The sequence below is a fragment of the Dasypus novemcinctus genome, chromosome 21 (genome assembly GCF_030445035.2).
Source record: "Dasypus novemcinctus isolate mDasNov1 chromosome 21, mDasNov1.1.hap2, whole genome shotgun sequence".
NCBI classification, from domain to species: domain Eukaryota; kingdom Metazoa; phylum Chordata; class Mammalia; order Cingulata; family Dasypodidae; genus Dasypus; species Dasypus novemcinctus.
The window spans coordinates 85999599-86025659 of NC_080693.1; the positions used below are offsets into that span (position 1 = coordinate 85999599).

General features: G+C 51.6%; 1 protein-coding gene across 2 annotated transcripts in view; it reads right to left on the reverse strand.

The window, feature by feature from the left end:
- Nucleotides 1-26061, reverse strand: part of CCDC57 (coiled-coil domain containing 57) — a 146126-nt gene that overhangs the window by 25897 nt on the left and 94168 nt on the right. For both annotated transcript variants that reach the window (XM_058284943.2, XM_058284942.2), the window contains 2 exons: nucleotides 14569-14697; nucleotides 12697-12886 (listed from right to left, as the gene is read on the reverse strand). In XM_058284943.2, coding sequence (XP_058140926.1) covers nucleotides 12697-12886; nucleotides 14569-14697 — 319 coding nt within the window. The remainder of the gene's footprint in view (nucleotides 1-12696; nucleotides 12887-14568; nucleotides 14698-26061) is intronic.

Sequence of the window (26061 nt, forward strand, 5' to 3'; positions counted from 1 at the left end):
CAATTAAAAAATGGGAAAAACACTTGGCTAGGGATTTAGAAATAAGATAAACAAATGGCCAATAGGCACACGGAAAGATGCTCAAAGTCACTAGCCATCAGGAAATGCACATCACAGCTACAAGGAGATCCCACCTCGGGCCCACGAGAACGGCTCCTGTTTTTAAAAAAGGAAAATGACAAGCGCTGGAGAGGATGTGGAGAAAGAGGAGCACTCTGACCTTGTTGGCAGGAATGTAAAATGGTGCAGCCCTGCCCTGGAGCTGCTGGGCAGTGCCTTTCAAGGGCCAGGGATGAGGAGAGAGGAGAGAGGCTCGCAGTCAGAGCCAGCCCTGTGCCGGGAGTGCCCCCCCCCCCCCGGGCTGCCTACAGCAGCTGCTCCGGAGAAAACTGACCCCTTTCAAAGGCGAGGGGAGAGCAACAAAAAGGCTAAAAGAAGAGAGGAGGAAGGAGACAGACAAACCACCTAACAATGAACATCCAAAAAAACCCCTACTGAAGCCAATAAAGATTACAACAAAACATTTTGCCATGAATTAAAAAACGGGGGTGGGGGAGCGGCTGTGGCTCCAGCAACTGGGCTCCCACCTACCACATGGGAGGCCCTGGGTTCAGGTCCTGGAGCTCCTGGTGAAGGCAGGCTCGCCCACAGACGCCGTGGAGAGCCGACTCAGCAAGGTGATGCAACAAAAGGGAGACGAGCAAGAACGTAGAAGAGCAGGCAGTGGATGGACACAGAGCAGAGAGCACGCAGGAAGTCACAGGGGGGCGGTAAAGAAGGGGGGGGAGTGGGGGGAGCTCAGTGGCTGAGTGTCTGCTCCCTGTGTACGAGGTCCTGGGTTCAATCTCTGGTACCTCCTAAAAAACGATGACAATGACAAAAAGTGGAATAAAGCAATAGCCTCTCACAAGCAAGAGCACAAAGCAGAGGGAGACTTGGAGTGGGCTGAGTTCCCAAATGACAACAACAAAATCAAAGACCTTAGAGAAGTGAAGGCAGAGCTGGGCTCAAGAGGGAGGAGAGAACAGTATCTCGACGATGCTGATTCGCTGTAAGCCAGAATATGAATTTGATGAATCCTGAGAAAACTAATAACAGGGTTCTTTGGGGAGGGGATGGGAAATTCAGACAAGTTGAATCTGAACTTCAAATGGAAAAAAATAAATGAGAAAAACCAGGAAAATTTTGAAAAGGAAGTATGGAAGGATGGTGTAGCAGTTTGATATTATTGATGAATTCCAAAAAGAAATATTCAATTATGTTTGTAAACTGACCTTTTCCTCTGTGTTGGGGACGATTGGTGAGGGCGTGCGCTAAGATCAGCGATGCCAATAGCATGGCTGCCGGAGCGGAGCCCATTTCCTGGTTCTTCTCCCTCCCTGCTCCTTTGTTCTCTGTTCCCGCCACTGCCTAGGCTAACACAGTAACGCGCAGGCGCAAGGCGCGAAATTGAAGTCTGCCCTCCACCCCAGCAACGGCAACAGCCAGTCCCTGGACCCTGCCACTTCCCCTAGTAACAGCAATAGCCAGTCCCTAACCGCCATCCCTCCCACTACCCCTCCCCTTCCCAAGAGTATAAATGCTTTGTTCTCACAATAAAACTTTGCAGCTTGATCCTCACCCTGTCTCGCTGTCATTCCTCGCGTCTCCTGTCTCACCATTCTCCTCCGCGCGACCACGAGCCCCCGTTCCCTGCCCCGCTGGCCGGGGCATTCACAGCTGGCGCCCAACGTGGGGCAATTGGCTTGCGTGCAAGAGAGAACCGCCGCCCTCAACAAGATAGAGAGTTCTCTTCACTCCGGCCGATGCAGAGGCAACATTAGCGGCGCAGAAGTCCGGGAATCCGGGAAGGATCCCGTCCAGGAGGGAGTCCTGGGAAGAGCAACTTAAGGTAAGAGTTTTCACTAAATTTCACTTTTCTATTCATCATGGGACAGGAACAATCTAGACATAATTTATATCTTAACCAGATAAAGAAAGCACTCAAGGCGCGAGGAATTGTGGTAAAAAAGAAGGGTCTTAGTGAATTCTTTAAGTTCATCATAAAAACTTGCCCGTGGTGCCCCGAGGAAGGGACCATAGACGAGAGATGTTGGAGAAGGGTCAGTGACTGCTTAAATGATTATTACAAGACCTTTGGTCCCTCTCGAATCCCTGTCACTGCCTTCAGCTATTGCCAACTAATTCATGACATAATTCGAGCTTCTCCCCGTTTTCCTGATATTACTGAAATCATTACGGAAGGGGAAAACATCCTCAAATCACAAGCCCCTTCCAGGGCGCCCTCCCGGGCGCCCTCCATTGTCTCAGTTGCCGGCAATTCCCTGAACACTGATTCCCTGCCGGACAACCAGGCTATCTCCTTTGACGAGGACGCGGGGAATCCCTCCTCTTCACGCCCGGAGAGGCCGCCCCCCACCCAAGCGGACATTGCTGTCCCCACTGCCTCCGCCCCTCTAGATCCATATTTACTCCCCCAACCTAACCTAACCCCCAGGGAAGTCCCTGTATTCAAACCCCCACCATATGCGTCTGCAGACCACCTTCCCTCACCCGCCCTTCTTGCGCCCGTCACCGCCGGTCCCTCTCCCCTCCCTGATCTTACACCCATCATAACTCTAACACAGAGGCTAGAAACCCTCACACACACTCTCAGCAGTGCTACATCGTCTCCCCAATCACACCAGGTTTTTCCTATCCTCCGGAGTGGGCGATCCACTTCTGCTGGACACCGCCCTCCCGCTCCCGGCACTCCCGCTTCCGATAGAGACCCGTTAGCCCTCTCGGACAATAGTACTGATGAGTCCGGGGAAGATGAACCTCGATCCCGTGAGTCAGAGCCCGGCCCATCCAACAGGCCAGAGCCCGGGGAAGATGAACCCCGATCAACCAGACCAGAACCCACCCCACTTAGGACGAGTGCGCATGCGCGGCGGCGCAGCCCCTCCCCTGACGTATATCGTCCCTTAAGTTTCAAAACCATTGAGAAATTAAAAAAGGCGGTTCATTCATATGGGCCCACCGCTCCATTCACCCTTGCCCTAGTAGAGGCATTAGGCGATAAAGAGCTAACCCCTAACGATTGGTTCCAGCTGGCTAAAGCCGTGCTCTCCGGGGGAGATTTCATTACTTGGCGCTCACACTATGAGGAGGCAGCCAGAGAACGTGCTATACGCAATGAGAAAAAGGAAGAAACAAAAGGTTGGACAGTGAGAAAATTCATGGGCCAAGGTTCCGCCCAGTCCAATGCAGCTCAAGCTCAGTTTAGCGCGGGGCTCATTTCTCAAATTCAGAGGGCGGCCCTTAAGGCTTGGAAAAAATTGCCACAAAAAAAACCACCCAACTTCTTCTCTGGCAAAATTAACTCAGGGGCCAGAAGAACCATTTGCTGACTTCCTTAGTCGGTTGCAAGCCACAGCCGAACACTTGTTTGGTGACACAGAAACTGGATGCGATTTTATTAAGCAACTTGCTTTTGAAAATGCAAATGAGCCTTGCCAACAGGCCATCCGTCCATTTTGCAACACTGATCTTTCTAATTGGGTGCGCCTATGTGCAAATGTTAAACCTGCCAAAACTATAGGCATGGCTATTGGCGCGGCTTTTCAAGACCTAAAAAGGTCCTTAACCAACCCACCTGTTTGCTTTAACTGCCAACAAATGGGACATTTTGCAAGATCCTGCCCCCTTAAGGGTACGAGATCTGGCCAACCCCCGCCTGCACCAGCTCCTTCGTTAACAAATAAATCACGCTCCGCACGCCCCGCTACTGCCTGCCCTAAGTGTAAGAAGGGGTTCCATTGGGCATCTGAATGCCATTCTCGTTATGATATTAATGGGCAGCCCATTGGACAATCGCTGTCGGGAAACCCCTATCAGGGCCAGCCCCAGGCCCCTCCCAAAACAAACCCCGGGGCAGTACGGTTTGTTCAGCCAACCCCTCCCACCACGCCTGCACTCCCGCCCGTCAGTCACCCTGTTACATCTCCGACTTATGGAGGGCAACAGCAGGAAGCGCAGGACTGGACCTCTGTGCCGCCTCCGAGTCAGTATTAACCCCAGAATCCAGCCCCCTCCTCATTCCAACAGGAGTATATGGGCCGTTGCCCCCAAACACTTTTGGCCTCATCCTGGGCAGGGCCAGCACTTCCTTAAAGGGGGTCCAAGTCCTCCCAGGAGTACTAGACAATGATTTTAAAGGCGAAGTCAAGATAATCGCAACAACCTCACACAACATAATTCCCATCCCTGCCGGCACACGAATAGCGCAGCTTATTGTTCTCCCCTTGCATCAACTTAACTCAAATTTCAAAAGGCTGCAGCGTACCAGTGAAAACCCTGGCTCCTCTGACGTCTTCTGGGCCCAAGCCGTAACTCATAATCGGCCCACCCTAAAATTAAAATTAAATGGCAAACCTTTTGAGGGCATTTTAGACACTGGAGCTGACGCCACAGTCATCTCCTCCTATCACTGGCCTAAATCTTGGCCTCTTACGGCTGCCGCCACCCATTTACAAGGAATAGGGGAGAGCTCCAACCCTCTCCAAAGCTCACAAACACTTAGCTGGGCAGATGACGAGGGAAACAAAGGCACGGTAATTCCATTCGTTCTTCCTAACCTCCCTGTCAATCTGTGGGGTCGGGACATCCTTGCACAAATGAAAGTCTTCATGTGCAGTCCCAGTAGTGCTGTCACTGCCCAGATGCTTAATATGGATTTCATCCCCGGAAAAGGTTTGGGTAAACATAACCAAGGTATCTCACAACCTATTTCAGTAAAACCCAAAATAGACAGAGCAGGGCTTGGATTTCCCCAGGATTTAACGTAACGGCCATTGACATCCCTGTACCCCACGCGGATAAGATCTCTTGGAATACTACACAGCCAGTGTGGGTTGATCAATGGCCTCTAACTTTAGAAAAAACCCTAGCAGCCATAGAGTTAGTGCAGGAGCAGCTTGCTGCTGGGCACATCGAGCCTACCCAGTCGCCCTGGAATACCCCCATTTTTGTTATAAAAAAGAAATCGGGCAAATGGAGACTGTTACAAGATTTACGGGCTGTTAACAAGGCAGTGATCCCTATGGGGGCCTTACAACCCGGCCTCCCCTCACCAGTTGCGATCCCTTCCAGTTTCCACAAGATAGTTATAGATTTAAAAGATTGCTTTTTCTCCATATCTCTTCACCCTGAAGACAGGCAGCATTTCGCCTTCAGTGTTCCTCAAATTAATTTCCAAGGTCCCGTGCCCCAATTTCAATGGAAGGTCTAACCTCAGGGCATGGCAAATAGCCCCACCTCGTGTCAAAAGTTTGTTGCTACTGCAATTAATCCAATTAGACAGGCTTGGCCACAAGTTTATATCCTTCACTACATGGATGACATCCTGCTAGCAGGATCGTGCATAACTGAACTCCATTCCTGCTATCAAAGCCTTCTTGAACACTTGACAGCAAAAGGTCTTCTAATAGCCCCTGATAAAATACAAACCTCCAATCCTTTCTCTTACCTTGGTTTTGAACTCTGGGATCAGCGAGTCCTTACTCCCCGCATTAAGTTGCAAACCTCTCATTTGCTGACATTGCATGACTTTCAAAAACTCTTAGGGGATATTCAATGGCTCCGTCCCTACCTTAAAATACCCACAGAAGTACTCCTCCCACTTAACGAAATTCTAAAAGGTGACACTAACCCCTCCTCTCGTAGGAGCTTAACTATAGAGGCAGTACAAGCACTTGAAACTATAAATCAGGCTATTCAAGCCCAAACTTGTTATCAGATAGACTAAGGCCACCCTTTAACTTTTATAGTTCTGGCTACAGCTCATACTCCAACCCGTGTCTTCTGGCAATCTTATCTCAGCCAACAAGACAGGCAGGGTGGTCCTTTACTCTGGGTTCACCTCCCTGCTACCCCCCCTCGGGTACTTTCATCTTACATCTTTCTTACAGCCACCCTTATCACCAAAGGCAGACAAACTAGCCGCCAGCTCTTTGGCAAGGATCCAGATTCCCTTATTGTCCCATATACACGAGAACAAATTAATTGGCTTTTTCAAACTGATGACGATTGGGCTATTGCGTGCTCTTCTTTTGCAGGCAATATTGATAATCATTATCCACCTAACCCATTAATTCAGTTTGCTAAAGCCCACCCATTCACTTTTCCAAAGGTTACAAAACAAAAACCCATTGACTCAGCACTTTTAGTCTTCACGGACGGCTCTGCAAACGGAACCGCCGCCTATGTCATCCAAAATCAAGTTTTCTCTATACCTTCCCCTTATACTTCAGCCCAACTTGTCGAACTCTATGCAGTTCTACAAGTTTTTTCCCACCTCCAAAATCAACCCTTTAACTGTATACTGATATACTGTATACAGTTACTGTATACTGTATACTGATAGTGCATACATAGCTCAATCCATTTCCCTGCTAGAAACAACTGCCTTTATTAAGCCATCCAGTAATGCAGTTCCACTATTTTCAAAGGTCCAGAAAGCCATCCTTAAACGGCAGCACCCTTTTTTTATAGGGCATCTCCGCGCCCATCAAGATTTGCCCGGTCCCCTGGTTAAGGGCAATGCGTTAGCAGATGCTGCCACCCGATTAGTATGCCTTGCCCTTTCAAATCCCCTAACCTCAGCCACGCAAGCTCATGCGCAGCATCATTTAAACGCAAATACCCTCCGCCAAAAGTTCAACATTACCAGAGAACAAGCTAGAGAAATAGTCAAAGCTTGCCGCAATTGCGTAACTCAGCTGCCAGTCCCACATCTGGGAGTCAACCCCAGAGGGCTTGTCCCAAATGAAATCTGGCAAATGGATGTAACTCACTTAGCTAGCTTTGGATAGCTTAAGTATATCCATGTCTGTATTGACACTTACAGCGGCTTCATCCTAGCCAGCTTACAGTCGGGAGAAGCCTCAAAGCATGTTATAGCCCATCTGCTGCATTGCTTTTCTATTCTGGGCCAACCCAAAGTTATCAAAACAGATAATGGTCCTGGATATACCGGAAAAAACTTTCAAGCCTTTTGCCGGCAACTACAAATCAATCATGTCACAGGTATACCGTATAACCCTCAGGGCCAAGGCATCATAGAACGTGCCCACCGCACCCTAAAAAACACTTTAAGTCGCTTAGCAGGAAGTTCTCTTGGTCTTTCTAAACAGCGACCACGAGACCTTCTACATCATGCTCTCTTTGTTCTCAATTTCCTTACCCTGGATATGAATGGGCAATCTGCAGCCGACAGGCACTGGCATCCTGCCACACAAACACAACAAGCTATTGTTATGTGGCGTGACCCTCTAACAGTGCAATGGAATGGGCCTGACCCCGTAATCATCTGGGGATGAGGCTCTGCCTGCATATATGACCAACAAGGAAATGGTCCTCGCTGGTTACCAGAAAGATTGATAAAACATGTCAATCCCCCACTCCTTCAACCACAAACTAACCCTTCCAGGGAGATAATCTCCCCCTGAGAAAAACTCCCTCTTTTCTTTTACAGCTCGTCCAATAGTCCAGAAGAGGCCCCTATCACCGTGACAACCAACGCCAAGAAGACATCATATCTCAACTAAAAATGACTCAGCCTTTACAACTCCGCCTCGTGAAGACACTTCATCCCAACCGAGCGGCTCCAACCGGTAATGCATCTACCTTAAGTATCCGCCCTCCCAGTGATTCCTTATCTTTTCTTTGCAGCCATTGTCTATTTAGCAACACCCCTCGCTATCGGCCTAGCCACTGTTGCTCCGGTCGATTGGAACCTTGAACAAAGACTCCTCCTCATTGTCATCTTCCTATCTATTGTTACTATATTTACTGCCCTTACTCTCCTTCGTTTATAAAGCAATCTCCTACAAATCACAACGCTTCTGTCTTAAACATACCATTCTCAACCCTATCCTGTAAATGATCTTCTCACTTCCCCCACAGCCTTTAATACTTTATTTCTTCCTCATAACCTTTGCTTTCTTGACAATATTTTCCGCCATCTGTTTAGCCACTACCGCTCCAGAAGATTGGAACCTCGGCCAACAAATTCTACTCTCCATCGCCTTTCTGTTCATTATCCTCTTTTATGCTTTACTCCTTATCTTCCTCCCATAATGACTTCACCAAGCCTCCTCTTGTCCAAAACCTGCACCCTACTTTTCCTCACACTCCCCATTGCACTCACCAACCCCAGCCATCAGCCTTTTAATTGGACAGTAAGCCTCTGGCAGGAAGAAGTAATCCTCGCCTACAATGTCACCCCAGGCCCCCCATCCTTTACTATACACGCCTGTGCTCTTGCTAATCATTGGACCTGCACAGAATCTAGCAAAGAATATAACTGCCGGGGGCATAATAACAAGCATGGCTGCTGGGGAAGGAATCGGGGCAGAGATCAAGTTTATGGCCGCTACAACAAGTTTATATCAGGCTACTACATCTGCCCTTCTTCGTCAGGTTCTTCTTCGCGTTCCTGCCACGATCCCGTGCACTATTACTGTCCCCATTGGGGGTGCGAAACCATAGCATTTGGATGGCTTGGAGCCCCTAACTGGGACCCTCACCTTTCCTTGTTCAATCCCCAATGGCCTAACGTCACTCTACAGGTAAAAGATCCCAGTGACATTCAATGGCTTCATGGCCGTACCTGGGGAATACGACTCTACATGACCGATTATGACTATGGTTCCTTTTTTATTATTAAGAAAAATCAAGTCTTCTCATCACCACCCCCAGTCCCGGTTGGTCCCAATCAAGTTCTTAATCCCCTTCCTGCTCCCGCTAACTCCCTTCATACTACAACATCTACCTCTTCTTCTCCCTCTTCTCTTCTACCACCCTGGTCACCTACCCCCGTAAACCCACTTATATCCCTTCTTAATGCTACGTTTAACACCCTAAACTCCAATCCCAACCTCACCCAAAACTGCTGGTTGTGTTTCTCCTCCGCGTCACCCTACTATGAGGCCATAGCCACTAATGCCCCTTATCAAACCTCCACTAACAGCAATCCCGCCTCCTGTAATTGGAATCGAACGAAAATTGGCCTAACAGTCGGGTCGGTTTCTCAAAGCGGACTTTGTGTCACTAAAATTAAAGGTTCTATTGCCCCATACATGCATACCCTTTGCAATATTACTATCACTCCTCAGCCAAATGCAACATTTCTTATACCTCCCGATGATACCAGGTGGCTGTGCTCTTCCACCGGCCTCACTCCATGCCTTAGTGTCCAAACCCTCAACAATACCAAAGAAACCTGCGTGCTCGCCATCATACTCCCCCGCATCTATTTTCACAATGATAACCTATTCTTTGACTCCTGGCAGCGTCACCTTCTACCAACCTACGTACAGAAGAGAGAAGTTATCACCGCCATTACAATTGCTTCACTCCTAGGTCTTGCAGGAGTCGGCACTGGAATTGCAGCTCTCACTACACAACAAACTTCTTTTTCCTCTATCAGGCGAGCCGTCGATGAAGACATAACCCGCCTCGAAAGCTCCATTTCCCATTTAGAAAGCTCCCTAAACTCATTATCCGAAGTCGTCCTCCAGAATCGTAGAGGCTTAGACCTCCTCTTTCTTAAAGAGGGGGGACTTTGCGCAGCCCTAGGAGAGGAGTGTTGCTTTTATGTTAATCACTCTGGCATTATTAGAGACAATATGGCCCGGGTCAGAGAGGGGTTAGCAAAACGTAAAAAAGAAAGAGAAACCCAGGGAAACTACTCTTGGGGATTTAATGGAATTCTCCCTTCCATTCTCCCCATACTAGGCCCACTAATCACCATACTCCTCATACTATCTTTTGGACCCTGGGCCATAAAAGGAATCATTCAGTTGGTTAAGGACCAGATTGACTCCGCTCTCGGCAAGCCTATTCAGGTGCATTACCACCGGCTCCACCTTGCTGATCAGGGTATGCCAACAGACCATCTATATATGGCCCCTCCGCCTCAAGCTGCTGAGTGCGTGGCAAAGCACCGCAGGAGACGGTTAAAGAATTAACTTGACTGTTCTCTGAGAAGCATGCCTCGTTCTTATGGGGATTCGCTCTGCTCCTGATTGCTTTCCCAACGAGGCGCCGGGCTGGTTAGTCAGTGACGGGCAACTTGGCTAGCCTTTCAGTCAACCTAAGGCAGGGACGTGGCCTTTCGCTGCCACGCTTCCCCATGATGGGTAAGGCTGATTGCGCGTAGCCTCGACCTAGCAGGCACAGCCCCCCCTTCAGTATGTGAGCATCTGGTACGACACTGCTTATATTAAAACCTTCCATCTTTGGCCTGCGTAATCTCGAGAGATTGAGGGCAACCGTAAGACCCAGAAAAACTCTCGGGATGAGGGCGATAGGGGTTGAGGGCAGCCGTAAGGCCCAGAAAACCTCCCTCAGCTGAGGGCAACCGTAAGACCCATAAGGCTGAGGACTGCTCCATGAGGCCTCTCCTTGAGCAGTGAAAGGTACCCGTTCCTTAACTTTGAAGGCAATCGATATCAGAGCTGTCTACATCAGGGAAATGAGGCCTCTGCTTCCCTCAGCTAGCTTCCTTTAATAAAACAAAAAGGGAGGAGATGTTGGGGACGATTGGTGAGGGCGTGCGCTAAGATCAGCGATGCCAATAGCATGGCCGCCAGAGCGGAGCCCATTTCCTGGTTCTTCTCCCTCCCTGCTCCTTTGTTCTCTGTTCCCGCCACTGCCTAGGCTAACACAGTAACGCGCAGGCGCAAGGCGCGAAATTGAAGTCTGCCCTCCACCCCAGCAACGGCAACAGCCAGTCCCTGGACCCTGCCACTTCCCCCAGCAACAGCAATAGCCAATCCCTAACCGCCATCCCTCCCACTACCCCTCCCCTTCCCAAGAGTATAAATGCTTTGTTCTCACAATAAAACTTTGCAGCTTGATCCTCACCCTGTCTCGCTGTCATTCCTCGCGTCTCCTGTCTCACCATTCTCCTCCGCGCGACCACGAGCCCCCGTTCCCTGCCCCGCTGGCCAGGGCATTCACACCTCTGGGCATATTAGACTATATTTGATTCGGAGGCTTACTTGACGAAGTAATTGTGTAAACCTCTTGTGCCAGTAGGGCGTTGAGTCCTGCCCCTTGGTGGGTGGGGACTCAGATAAAAGGCATGGCGAAGGACAGAGCTGAGGGTTTTGATGTTGGAGTTTGACGCTAAAGCCTTAAGCCGGAGCCCTGGGAAGATAGGAACCCGGGAAGCCTGAACCCTGCGGACGTCGGCACCCATCTTGCTCCAACACGTGGAAATAGACTTTGGTGAGGGAAGTAACTGATGCTTCATGACCTGGGATCTGTAAGCTCCTACCCCGCATAAATACCCTTTATAAAAACCAGCCGATTTCTGGTATTTTGATCAGCGTCCCTTTGGCTGACTACTACAGATGGTTATTTCAACTTGACATTGAGATGACCCTTGAATGGACGAAGCATGGTGTCATGACCGCTCTGACCCCATGGCGTTGGATGAGTGGCCAGTGGCCGGATGGACAGAACAGTGCTGGGAAGCAGGGAGCCTTCGGTAACTGGTGTTGGCATCTGACTGGCCCTCTGGGGAGAAAAAGGCTGGTTTCTGGTGATAAATCCCAAACAGATCATGGATTTCAATGTTTTTTTAAGAATCGAAACCATAGCTGTATTAGAAGAAACTGGGAGAATAATTTCTAATCTTGGAATGGAACGGGTCTAAGTGTGGCACAAAACCCACACGTGACTTTTAAAAGCACACTAAGTGAACTATGTAACTATGTCTGTACGTGCATATGCATATGTATGTATACTTACAGGAGTGACAAAAACCACTGCAAGGAAGCCTGGGGAGACATCTGCAGCTCACGCCCCAGACAAGGCCTCGTTTGCGTCACCACGAGCCCCTTGGGAAGGAAAGGACAGCAGAGCAGCCTGCACGGACAGGCGTGGGGCAGCAGAGGCACGGGAGGCTGCGCGCGAGCCCCGAGTAGGGTGGAACGTGCACGGCAGGGACGGTGCGAGGGGGGCTGGAGGAGGCGCCCGCGCCCGCAGAGGCCAGCTGGCCAGTCTACTGCACCGGCCAACGCTCAGACCTTCTGGCCGAACCAGCGCCCTCGGGAACCTGGACCCCCTCTCCCGGGCTGCCTGGCACACACGCTGACCGCCACAGCACTTTTGGTAACGGCAGAAGACTGGAAACAGCCTCAAGTGTCCGTTGACGGGAGACCAAGGCCTACAGGAGCACGGCCAGCTGGACGGCGCGGGGCTGCGGCATCCCCCATCCCTCTCCTCACTCCCGCTGGGTGGTCTGGCTGCCTTCGCCTGCCTTGCCCTCCTGCCACGTGTGGTTTCGCGCGAAGCCCCAAGACGGGCCCTTCGAGCCTCACGGCGATGCACAGCGCGCACGAAGCTGCGGCCTGCCGAGCTCCTGGGCGTGAGGCTTCTGGGGCAGAGAGCAGAGGTGAGACGGCCGAGCCAGCGGCGGGGGACAAGGGCCCTGTCAGAGGCAGGCCTGTGACGCTGCGCCAGCCGCAGGGAGGCGGCTCAGGCTCCGCACGGCGGCGGGGGATGCGGGAAGCAGCAGGCACCGCCACAGAGGGAAGGAGACCCTGGGGTCCACCAGGCAGGGGTGGGGGCGCAGCGCTGACAGGCCCCTTGCGTCCCACCACCATCGCCTGGGCCTCGTGCAGGCCAGAGGCCGCCCCCTACCTGAGGCTGTGCTGTCCTGGGCGCTGAGGCCGGAGGGGCTGGACCCCAGCTCCAGGAGCCGCCACGTGTCCTGCAGGGAGCTGCTGGCCAAGGAGGACGCCTGCCGGCCGCAGGCCTCGGGGGGCTCCGAGGACCCGTCCTCTTCCTGACGAGTCGGCCTCCAGGCCGCCGCGGGAGCTGTGCCGTGGCGCTGTAAGTCAGACAAGGTGCGGTCACGCTCGGAAAACCTGCGCTCAAGCTCGAGGACGCAGCCAGGCCCCAGCCCTGTCCACCTGCAGGGCCCAAGGCCGGAGGGACCCCCAGGCCTCTGAGGGCAGCAGCCCAAGGGCGGCTCTGTCTGGAGAGCAGGTCCCAGCGCTTTTGGGGGTGGGTGTTTGTTTTTAGGAGGTACCAGGGATTGAACCCAGGACCTTGTACATGGGAAGCAGGCGCTCAGCCACTGCGCTCCACCTGCTCCCCAAGAACGATGAGTTTTTGTTGTTTCTTTAGGAGGTACCGGGGATTGAACCTGGGACCTCAGGCTGCTCAGAGTGCCTGAAGGGTGGACAAGCTCTGGGGCTGCCCAAGAGGACACCCGGCCACGCGCACCTGCCCCCGCACTGCCCAGTGGCCCCTTCCCCTCCAGAGGCCACTCGGGGCAGCTGTCAGGCCAGGGAGCGGCCCCAGATGACGCCATTGACCGCTGGCCCTCAGCACAGGCTAGGCAGCTGCTCCTGCCCGCTGCCGACCCCCACCTTGACCCTGACCGCCCCTTTTACTTGCAAACGTGATTTCCAGGGCCACCGGCTGATAGGCATCCACTGAAAGACGAAAAGCCGGGCCTGGGCGTCGGCCAGGACCCCACTGCTTCTGGCTGCGGGCGCCACCGAGGTCCTGCCTGCGCCATGCTGCCCTCCCATGCCCGCCGACACCAGAACCAGGCTGCCTCGCCTGGCCGCGGCGTCCCCAGCCCTGGGCATACCCCTGAAGAGGGAGCAGGGCATGCAGGTGCGGAGATGATGCGCCCCCAGTCGCTGCTCTGGCAAAACGGACGGCACGGCGATGCCTGGGAGCCAGGCAGGGGAACCAGGCCACGTCGCTCAAGCTGCAGGGGCCGAGGTCCACGGGGAGGGAGGAGGAGCGGCAGGGGAAGGGGACGGCACGGGTCGCTGCGGCTCGGTAGGAGGCAAGCTGTTCCCCAGCACGGCCGGCCGGTGGCAGGTGGGCGAGCGCGCTAAACCCGCACCAGGCCCACGGCTGGTCCCGGAACCCAAAGCCGGCAGATGCGCGGGCCCTGCACGCTGAGCTCCAGCCGGCGAGCCTGGCGCCCGCTCCCTGCCAAGCAGCCCACCCCACCGCGGAGGCAAGTGCCGGGACGGCCCTCGTACCCACGCGGGCCTACAGCCCGTGGGCGCCGTGGGCGACTCCAGCCAGGCCTGCCGAGCCCTCAGCGGGGGTGCGTCATCACAGCGCAGCTTCCTGCCGAGTCCTCCGTGTGCAGGAGGGACATGCAGGGAGAGAGCCTGGGAGAGACCGCAGGGTGCGGCGGAGCTTGGGGAGACCATGAGCCTCGAGAAGCCCTGAGGGGCCGTGGAGCAGCTGGGGCCAGGCCACGGGCTGCTCACTTGCAGTGGGTGCGGGCGGCAAGCCTGGAGGACACGTGGTCTGGCTGCCACCCTGCCTGGCCCGTGTGCCGCCAGCAGCCGGCCTCTGGCGAGTCAGCACCCCGGAGGCGCCCCGATTCGACGTGCTCACAGCCTCGGAACCCCAGCGTCCACCCTCCCGGCTCCGTCACGGAAGCCCGCCTGTCTCTGGTCAGCTGCTTCGGCAGACTCGGTCAGCGGCCGGCTGTGACGTGCCCTCCTGCGCGGGCGGAGCCCGGCGCGGCTGTACCTGAGCAGGCATTGGCGCCGCGCCTGCCCGCCGGCTGCTCGCCGAGGCGCTCCTGCCCGCAGCTGAGGCCAGGTGGGGGCGGTTCTTCCCCAGGCGTTCACGAAAAGGCTCCTTGGCACCCTTAGAGTCCTGTCGTGGAAAAAGACACAAGGAATGCAGGGGTGTCGTGGGTCCCCACCAGGGTGCACAGGCCCCACCGCCCCTGGGGTGAGCTGACACCTGGACGGGGCCTGGGAGACGCCGGGAGCCAAGATGCCCGACCACCCCAGGGGCTCTCGTCAAGGCGGCGGGGGTCCTTGGATGCCGAGGAAGCCGGAGGCGGAAAGAGGAAGCCGCAGGGAGCGGCAGGCGCTGGACGTCAGCGGAGCCCAGAGGGAGAGGAGGAGACGCCGCCATCGCATCTCCAAGGGACAGAAGTGCCAGGGAACCCCGAGGTGGCCGGCCAGAGGGCCCCGACCTGCGCGGAAGCCGGCCCTGCAGCCTGGGCCGCCGGCCCGAGGCGCCCGCTGCCGTGCTGAGCCGCGTGTGGTCTCGGTTTACAGCCGGGAAGCCATAGCAGTCGTCCGCCAAGCAGAGCAGTGAGCTCTTATCGAAGAGACAAGTGCCCGCTCCTGCCACCGGCACTGACGCAAGGCAGCGCGAGGCCTGAGCCGGGTCTGACTTCGCTGGGGGAGCCGAGCCCTCTGAGCCCTCGGGGAGAGGAAGGCTGAGCACCCAGACGTGGCAGGCAAGGGGCCTGCGGCTGGCCCTGCGCGGGCCTCTGCCTGGCACGGGCACAGGCGGGGGTCTGCTCAGCACCTCCAGGTGGGTGTCCCATGCCAGCCGATAGCGGTGCCCGTCTCCCACCCTGTGGGACGCTTTAGCCCACCTTCCCTTTTGGCGGAGGCTGAGAGAACCGTGGAGGAAGAGTGGCATAGGAATAGGAAGGTGAGCAACTACCTGGGTGCTAAGAGAAGGAGAGAGTGAGCTGACAAGCAGCTGGGCTGGGGGGTGCCGCCGTGGGGTGCTGGGCGCAGGGCACCGAGCTTCCTGGAGGAGCTGGGAGCCCCACACCTTGCACGACCCTGTCTACCTTCGGCCAGGCGAGCGCCTCTGGCTCTGGCAGTTGCCGGCGTCTGTGAGCCTCAGATCAGACATTTTCCTTTGCCTGTTGTCCCAAGGGGGCATTTGTCTCTTTCTCACTGATTTATAGGAGCTCCTTTTTTGGATCTTCTTCCCATTTCTTCTCATATAGCACCATTTGATATCAGAAACAAGGGAGCCAGGGAAGGAGATGAGGCTCAAGTGATAGAGCATCCATCTACCATATGGGAGGACCCGGGTTTGATCTCTGGGGCCTCCTGGTGAAAAAGAAGAAGATAAAGCGCGCCTGCGTGGTGAGCCAGTGCCCACGTGGTGAGCCAGTGCCTGTGCGAGTGAGGCACGCAGCAAGATGAAGACGCAACAAAAGAGAGACAAGGGGAGTCAGGTGAAGCACAGCAGAGACCAGGAAATGAGGTGGTGCAGCTGACAGGGAATCTCACCCCACATCAGAGGTCCCCAGGATTGAATCCAGGTGAATCCTGGAGAAGAAAGACGAGAAGAGAAGACAAAAAGGGAAATAGATACAGAAGATCAGAGAGCGAAAGGACACAGACAGCAAAAACAGCAGGGGAGGGGGAGGGGGGAAAAGAACCATGGGAGCCAAAGAGGGGGAGCCCTGGACCCGCGTCTTCTCAAAAGCAGATATGAGGAAGGAACACCTGGTGATTTTGTGGTTTTGAAGGAGATTAGTAAAAGTTAATATACTAACTATGAAGTAGGTCCAGATAACAATCAGGTGTTTGCTGAGAGGACAGGTATGTTCATTTGAGGATGTGGGAGAGATTTCTTCTAGAAACACCTACTTAGAAGTTCAAGGAGCCAGTGCAGGTTTCCCGAACATTAAGGAGGTTGAGATAAGGAAGACACTTCAACATCTTGACAGCATTTCCTGAAACAGGCGAAGGGGGAAGGGCCGTGTGTGGGCCCATGTGCATGTGGTCGTGTTGGCACTGTGTGTGTGCATGCACTTCTGCCTGCATTGTGTGTGCACTCACAAGTGTTTGTGTCTGCTTTGGGTGCATGTGTGTGTGCCTGCTTGTGCCTGCATTGTGTGCTGCGGGGAGGATCGGGTGAGTGGCACGTGGCCAGAGAGGAAGCCTCCCAGGTTTGCACACCAAGGGCATCATGGGGTAATCACTTGGAAACATTAAATGGGACCCCTTCCTCACACCATACGCTAAAATCAGTTTCTCACAAAGGTCACAAATACCATAAACTAAACTCTAAAAATTTTAGAAAATATGTATGGATATCCTTCTGGTCTCAAAGTGGAAACTGTTCTCAAACAAGATCTCAAGCGAACTGAAATTAGAAGATTGGTAAAGTTCACAACATGAAAATGAAATATTTCTGTTCATCAAAATATACCTTAAATAGACTGAAAAGACAAGCAGCACCATGGGAGAATATAGTATTATACAAAGATCAGCATCAAGACTCTATGAAGCTGGAGTTAAGAACCAGAACACAGGTCCCCAGAAAATACAAGGGGTTAGAGAATGGAAAGCTGAGGGTTAATCTGTACAGAACCGGTAAAAAGGTTGTTTATAAGTGTTTGGAAATGAATAGAAAAGATGGAGTGTTTGTAACCAGCAGTGCTATTTTATGGGTATGACAGTGGTTGAAAGGGAAAATCTTAAGGTCATGTAGACTACTAGAAGGAAAGCTAACAAATGTAACATGGGACTGTATAGCATGGTGAAACCTCATGTAAAATACGAATGCAGGTTATACTGCATATATAAGGTTTTTTTTCTTTGAAACTGAACAAACGTACATTAACATTTGTGATGGTTAGGCTATTGTGTCAACTCGGCCAGGTAATTGTGCCCAGTTGTTTGGTCAAGCAAGCACTGGGCTAATACAAGGGCATTTATGGACTTTAGTCAACATTGACTTTACTGCAGTGGTAAATCATAGATAGCTGGTTACAATTACATCACCAGCAATGAGTGACACTTTATCCAATCAGCTGAATGCCTTAAAAGAGGAAGTGATTCCAGCATTGAGAAAGAATTTCCCAGCTTGTCTTTGGACAGCCAGCATCTCCCAGAACTCGTCAAGAACCTTCACTGGACTTTCATTGGAGCCCTGGTTGCAGCTGCCTGCAGAACCTGGACTTGTGCATCCCCACGGCTGCGTGAGAGACTCTTACAGAATCACATACTATTGACGGATATCTCTTGCTGATTCTGTTTCCCTAGAGAACCTTGATTAATACAGCTTGGTACTGGGAATGGTTCTTGGGGAACAGAGCCTTACACATGGGGTGTCTGAGATGGTTCTGGGAGTTTTGCAATTGTATTTCTACTCTAATTAGACTCAAGGGTACTGACGATTCCCTTTCCAATAGAGAATAGGCTGCTAACAGTCCACGGCGCGAGCTGGCAATCAAGATCTGCAAAACAGCATCACTGGATTCCCTACTTCCACACTTAGAAGCAAGGATCTGGGTGAGAGTGTTTTCAGCACCTTAACAGAGTTTTCTGGAGTCAAATGGTATAATGATGATGGCTGGTTCCTCCTAGTTACTCTGGATACTGCTACAAAAGAGAGAGATGATTTAAAGACTTCAAATTTGAAATTTAAACACCGAATGGATGATGAGAAAGTTTCTATGTGTGCTCTGAAAGAAAATCTTGTCTCCTGTAGCCACAGGCTCCAATATCTGAGAACCAAACCCAGATTCTCATTGTACAAAAGAAACTAAAATATCAACCCCACAGGGTTTCTGCAGTTAAAGTGAAGGCATTGATTGGAAAAGAGTGGAATCCAGAGAACTGGGATGGAGACATATGGAATGATGATGATATTGATGGAGACACTGGACCCTGAATTCTGCTGAGTCTTTACCAGATATCCCTGCCATGGCCTGCCCTATGGAGACCACACCTTGTCAACCTTGTATCCTCCAGTCTCCAGCCTGTCCCCTGGAGACTGAAACACCTTCCAGCCCTGAGGTGGGTATCAGCATAACTGAAGCCTGCCCTGCCCAGCCTCCAGCCTGCCCCAGGGCGTCTGGACCTCCTCCCAGCCCTAAGGCATGTACCAGCCACACTCCAGCAGGCATTGCTGAACCTCCAGTCTGCACTGAGGCAACTGCCTCCCAACCCCTGCCTGAAGAGGTTAATTCTGTCTCACCAGAAGAAACTCAAGGGAATGCCCTGAGGTCAGCAGCTTGCAAGGCATTTCTAACCCTTCTCCTTGCCCACCCCCACCACCTCTCTTGTCTTCGAGACCTAGTATTAGACTAAAATCATAACAAGCCCCAAGGTGAAATACAAGTGTGACCCATGAGGAAGTATGATATACTCAGAATGAACTGCATGAGTTTTCCAATTTATAAAGACAGAAATCAGGGAAACGTGTGGGAATGGATACTAAGGGTATGGGATAATGGTGAAAGGAATATAAAGTTGGATCAGGCGGAATTTATTGTTATGGGCCCACTAAGCAGAAATTCTGGACTCACTGCTGAAGCTCGAGGGGTTAGAAAGGGATCTAACAGTGGTTTGGGTGGCTGACTGAAACATGGAACAAAAGAGGGCCCAGCATGCCTGAGGGTGGGGTGCCCGATTTGCCCTGGTACACAGGAGAAGAGGGAATGCAAAGGCTTAGGGAGAGTGGAATGCTGGAATGGATTTACCATCTGAGAGCTGCCCACCCACCCCAGGAATGTCCAGAGGACACACCTTTAACCAGGACTGTGAGGAATAAACTTGTAAGACTAACTCCATCTTCCCTGAGGAGCTCTGTGGTTGCTCTTCTCTATGGTCCAGATATTACTGTAGAGAGGCTGTGATGCAATGAATTAGAATCCTTAAAACATTGTGGGGATGATCCGGTGTCGGTCTGGTAAAAGTCAAGCATCGGCAGTTATTCGCCCAAGTCAAGGTGGGCGTGGCTACCGCAACGAAAGGCAGATTCAGCAATGCACTCACGACAGCCTGAGTCGGGCAGAGCTATGGCATTGGCTGATACATCATGGGTACCTAGCAGTGAAAGAGATGGGCAGTCTACTAAATTTCTTTGAGATCTGTATAAACAGAAGAGTTCCAGGTCGAGTGAAGGAAACCCTAACTCGAATTACAGACGCAGAGAATCACGGCCCCTTAGTCAATTCCCAGACTCGAGACAGTTTACAGACCCAGAGCCCCTTGAATGAGCAGGAGGCCAGGTCCCCTTGGGGAAGGATCCTGTTAAACTGCCCAAAATTTATACTTTAATCTTCTTCCTACCTTTCCCCAAGGAGATCTAAGGCCTTTTACCAGAGTAACTGTGCCCTGGGGAAAAGGAAATGATCAGATATTTTGGGGATTATTAGACACTGGCTCAGAAGTGACATTAATTCAAGGAGACCCAAAATGTCACTGTGGTCCACCAGTCAGAGAGGGGCTTACAGAGGTCAGATGATTAATGGAGTTTAGCTCAGGTCCATCTCACAGTTGGTTCAATGGGTCCCTGGACCCATTCTGTGGTTATTTCCCTGGTTCCAGAATGCGTAATTGGAATAGACATACTGTATTAGTCAGGGTTCTCTAGGGAAACAGAATCAACAAGACATATCTGTCAAGAGGCTCTCACGCAGCTGTGGGGATGCTCAAGTCCAGGTTCCGCAGCAGCTGCAACCAGGGGCTCCGCTGAAAGCCCAGTGAAGGTTCTTGACGAGTTCTGGGAGGTGTTGGCTGTGCAAAGGCAAGCTGGGAAATTCTCACTCAATGCTGGAATCACTTCCCCTTCTAAGGCATTCAGCTGACCGGGCTAAGCATCACTCATTGCTGGTGGCAATCTCCCTGACTGATGTAATTGTAACCAGCTCTCTAGGATTTACCACTGCAGTGAAGTCAATGGTGACTAAAGTCCATAAATGCCCTTGTGTTACAGTTAGCCCAGTGCTTGCTTGACAAAAAAAACTGGGCACAATTACCTGGCTGAGGTGACACAACAGCCTAACCATCACACACACTGAACAACTGGCAGAAGCCCCACACTGGATCTCTGCCTTGTGGAGTGAGGGCTATCATGGTTGGAAGGCCAAGTGGAAGCCCCTAGAACTGCCCCCTACCTAGCAAAATAGTAACCAAAAGCAATACCAGATTCCTGGAGGGACTGCAGAGATCAGTGCCACCATCAAGGACCCGAAGGCTGTGGGGCTGGTGGTCCCTCCACAGCCCCTTCAGCTCCTATGTGGCCTAAACAGAAAGCTGACGGATCTTGGAGGATGACAGTAGATTGTCGTAAACTTAACCTGGTGATGACTTCAATTCCAGCTGCTGTCCCAGATGTGGTACCAGTGCTTGGGCAAATCAGCACGTCCCCTGGTACCTGGTATGCAGCTGTTGATTTGGCAAATGCTTTCTTCTCAATTGCTATTCGTAAGGACCACCAGAAACAGTTTGCTTCCAGCTGGCAAGGCCAGCAGTAGACCTTCACTGTCCTGCCTCAGGGGTGCATCAGCTCTCCAGGCCTATGTCATAATATTGCCCTCAGGGACTTTGATCGTCCCTCCCTCCCACAAGACATCACACTGGTCCCTTATATTGATGGAATCGTGTTGACAGAACCTATGAGCAAGAAGTAGCAAAGACACTACACTTATCAGTAAAGCATTTGTGTGAGAGAATGGGAGATAAATTCAACCAAAATACAAGGTCCTTCCACCTCAGTGAAATTTCTAGGTGTGCAGTCGTGTGGGGCATGTCGAGATATCCCTTCTAAAGTGAAGGATAAGGGAAGTGGACGTGTCTGAACTGAGAGAGGTCCACCTACCATATGGAGGGTCCAGGGTTCGATCCCCAGGGCCTCCAGACCCGTGTGGTGAGCTGGCCTGCGCGCAGTGCTGCCATGCGCAAGGAGAGCAGTGCCATGCAGGTGCACCCCTGTGTAGGGGTGCCCAGTGCACAAGGAGTGCGCCCCACAAGGAGAGCCACCCCACATGAAAAAAGTGCAGCCTGCCCAGGAGTGGCACTGCACACATGGAGAGCTGACGCAGCAAGACGATGCAAGAAAGAGACACAGATTCCCAGTGCCGCCTGATAATGCAAGCAGATGCACAACATACTGGGAAAGGACACAGAGAGCAGACAACGGGGTGGGGTGGGGGTGGAAGGGAGAGAAAGAAGTAAAATAAGGGAAACGGACTTTGGCCCAGTGGTTAGGGCATCCGTCTACCATATGGGAGGTCCACGGTTCAAACCCCGGGCCTCCTTGACCCGTGTGGAGCTGGCCCATGCGCAGTGCTGATGCGCGCAAGGAGTGCCTTGCCACGCAAGGGTGTCCCCGCGTGGGGGAGCCCCACGCGCAAGGAGTGCGCCCGTGAGGAAAGCCGCCCAGCGTGAAAAGAAAGAGCAGCCTGCCCAGGAATGGCGTTGCCCACACTTCCCGAGCCGCTGACGACAACAGAAGCGGACAAAGAAACAAGACGCAGCAAATAGACACCAAGAACAGACAACCGGGGGGGGGGGGGGGGGGAGATTAAATAAATAAATAAATCTTTTAAAAAAAAAAAAAAAAGAAGTAAAATAAGTCTTAAAAAACATAAATAAACTGAAAAATAAGCTGTTGCATCTGGCCCCTCCTATGACCCAAAAACAGGCACAATGCTTAGTTGGTCTCTTTGGATTTTGGAGACAACGTATTCCTCATTTGCGTGTGCTACTCCAGCCCATTTACCAGGTGACCAGAAAAGCTGCTGGTTTTGACTGGGGACCAGAACAAGAGGAGGCTCTACATCAGGTCCAGGCTGCTGTGCAAGCTGCACTGCCACCTGGGTCATATGATCCAGCAGATCCAGTGGTGCTGGAAGGTTCACAGGCAGGCAGAAATGCTGTCTGGAGCTTTTGGCAGGCCGCTATAGGAGAATCACAACGCAGACCCTTAGGATTTTGGAGCAAAGCCTGCCATCCTCTGCAGATAATTATTCCCCTTTTGAAAAACAGCTTTTGGCCTACTCTGGGCCTTAACAGAGACTGAACGCTTAACCATGGGCCATCAAGTTACCATGAGACCTGAGCTGCCTATCATGAGCTGGGTATTTTTTGACCCACCAAAACATAAAGTTGGGCGTGCACAGCAGCACTCCATAATAAAGTGGAAGTGGTATATACGAGATAGGCCTCAAGCGGGTCCTGAAGGCACAAGTAAGTCACATGATGAAGTAGCCCAAATGCCCACAGTCACCACCCCTGCCATGTTACCTTCTCTTTCCCAGCCCACAGCTTTGGCCTCTTGGGGAGTTCCTTACCATCAGTTGACTGAGAAAGAGAAAACTCAGACCTGGTTTACAGATGGTTCTGCACAATATGCAGGTACCACCCGAAAGTGGACAGCTGCAGCACTGCAGCCCCTTTCTGGGACATCCCTGAAGGACTGCGGTGAGGGCAAATCCTCCCAGTGGGCAGAACTTCAAGCAGTGCATCTGGTTGTTCATTTTGCTTGGAAGAAAAAATGGCCAGAGGTGCATTTGTACACTGATTCATGGGCTGTTGACAATGGTTTGTCTGGATGGCCAGGGACTTGGAAGGAACATGATTGGAAAATTGGTAACAAAGAGGTCCGGGGAAGAGGCATGTGGATAGACCTTTTTGAGTGGGCAAAAAACATGAAAATATTTGTGTTCCACATGAATGCTCACCAGAGAGTGACTTCAGCAGAAAAAATTTTAATAATCAAGTGGATAAGATGACCCGCTCTGTGGCTAATGCTCAGCCTCTTCCCCAGCCACTCCTGTCACTGCCCAAAGGGCTCATGAACAAAGTGGCCATGGAGGTAGGGATGGAGGTTACACATGGGCTCAGCAACACGGACTTCCCCTCACCAAGGCTGACCTGGCTACAGCCACTGCTGAGTGCCCAATCTGCCAGCAGCAGAGACCCACACTCAGCCCCTGATATGGCACATTCCTCGAGGTGACCAGCCTGCTACTTGGTGGCGGGTTGACTACAATGGACCACTTCCACCATGGAAGGGGCAGCGATTTCTTTTAACTGAATAGACACATACTCTGGATATGGGTTTGCATTTCCTGCACGCAATGCTTCTTCCAAAACTACCATCTGTGGACTTCCCAAACGTCTTATCCACTGCCATGGCATTCCACACATATTGCTTCTGATCGAGGAACCCATTTCACAGCAAACAATGTGTGGGAATGGGCACATGCCCATGGAATTCACTGGTCTCGCCATGTTTCCCTGAAGCAGCTGGATTGATAGAACAGTGGAATAGCATTTTGAAGACTCAATTACAGCACCAACTACACGGCAATACCTTGGGGCTGGGGCAATGTTCTCCAGGAGGCTGTGTATGCTCTAAATCAGCATCCACTCTATGGTGCTGTTTCTCCCATAACCAGGATCCATGGGTCCAGGAATCAAGGGGTGGAATTGGGAGGGGCCCCACTCACTATTACCCCCAGTGACCCACTAGGAAAATGTTTGCTTCCTGTCCCTGCAACCTCAAACTCTGCTGGTCTACAGATTTTAGTCCCAAAAGGAGGAGTGCTGTCACTAGGGACCACAATAATGATTCCACTGAACTGGAAGTTATAACTGCCACCTGGCCACTCTGGGCTCCTCTTATGTCTGAATCAACAAAGAAGGGAATTACTGTACTGGCTGGGGTGATTGATCCTGACTATCAAGGGGAAATAGGACTGCAACTACATAAAAGAGTTTGCCTGGAATACAGGAGATCCTCTACGGTATCTCCTAGTTCAGCCATGTCCTATGATAAAAGTCAATGGAAAATTGCAATAAACCAATCCAAGCAGGAAAAACAATGGCCCAGAATCTTTAGGAATGAAAGTTTGCATCACCCCACCAGGCAAAGAGCCACGGCCAGCTGAAGTGCTTGCTGAGGGCAATGGAAACATGGAATGGGTAGTGGAAGAAGGTGGTGATAAATACGAACTTCGATCACGTTGATGTGGGCTATGGGTGGCAGGCTCTTTGTCTCTTCAGACATAACCTAAACTATCTGTGACTTGTGGGTGTGGGATGATGAAAGGTTGCAGTCCTGCCCTTGGTGAGCAGGAGACAGTTTAACAATGCAAGGTCTATAAACGTTAAGTATTCAGGGGAAATGCAAAGCAAATATGCTAAAAGCTTATCGAATGCTTGAGGTCCATGCTAAAGATGTGGAAATATATGCTAATTCAAGCCTATTGAGAACTGAAACAAAAGGACCATTTGGCCTTTCCTCTCTGTATAAAAGGGGCTAAAAAATCTTGTTTGGGGCTCGGGATTCAAACAGAAAGTTCCCGAGTCCGGCCGGCCGTCAATAAACCATTTTTCCTTCTCAAAATCATTCCTGAGTCCTGGCCTCTCTATACTCAAGTAATTGAACTTCTCTCAAATTCTACAACAACGTGACCAGTTACAGAAATGAGGACTGTAATGGTCAAGAATCTTTCTTCCTTGTTTCATTATGATGATGATTGCTCATGTACACAAAACAAACTTCTCTGTCTTCTTCCCCAAACTTTTCCCTTATCACATAACAAGTTGTATCAGTTTCATGTCATAATATTTGAGGATGTCAAGTTTTAGAATTAATATTACCCAAGAACTTGTACCCTAGTCTGTATGGAATTAACGCGTTTCCAGTTGTACGCGGAAGAGTTGAACATTGCTAGGTGAAAATATATATATATTCATATCTTTTGCTGTTTTTACTTAGAGACTAAGTATGGTTTAAGGTAATGTGTATGGTTGCCAAGTTGACAAGGGGTAGACTGTGATGGTTAGGCTATTGTGTCAATTCGGCCAGGTAATTGTGTTCAGTTGTTTGGTCAAGCAAGCACTGGGCTAACTGAAATACAGCAAGTTGGCACAATGGGCAAGAGCGGTGAGCTGACATGTAAGATGACACAACAAGAGACACAAGGAAAAAATAATGAGAGACACAAGAAAACAGGGAGTGGAGGTGGCTCAAGCAACTAGGCACCTCTCTCCTACATCGGAGGTCCTGGGTTTGGTTCCCATTCCCTCCTAAAGAAACAAGGAAGACGAACAGACACAGAAAGTGCAAACAACAAGGGGGTGGGGAGAAATAAAGTAAATCTTTTAAAAAAAAAGAAGACATTGGATGAGCACAAAGAAGAATTTGAAAGCATACATAGAAAAATAGCAGACCTTATGGGAACAAAAGGTGCAGTAAATGAAATAAAAAATACACTGGAAACATGGGTGATGTCTTCAGTGTGCTCTGGCTCCTTGACCAGCATCACCGTGCCAGTAGGTGGGAGGAGCACTTTTGCCTGAGCACCGTGCCTCAGGGTGACACACACCCTGCCCATGAAGCTGGCCCCAGTTCAGGGTGTGGGGCCTTTACTGGCCTCAGGCTCCCCGCCCTGGCCTGGGAGCCCGGGGAAGGGGCTGGCCTGGGGAGGAGTGGCAGGGGCAGCACCTC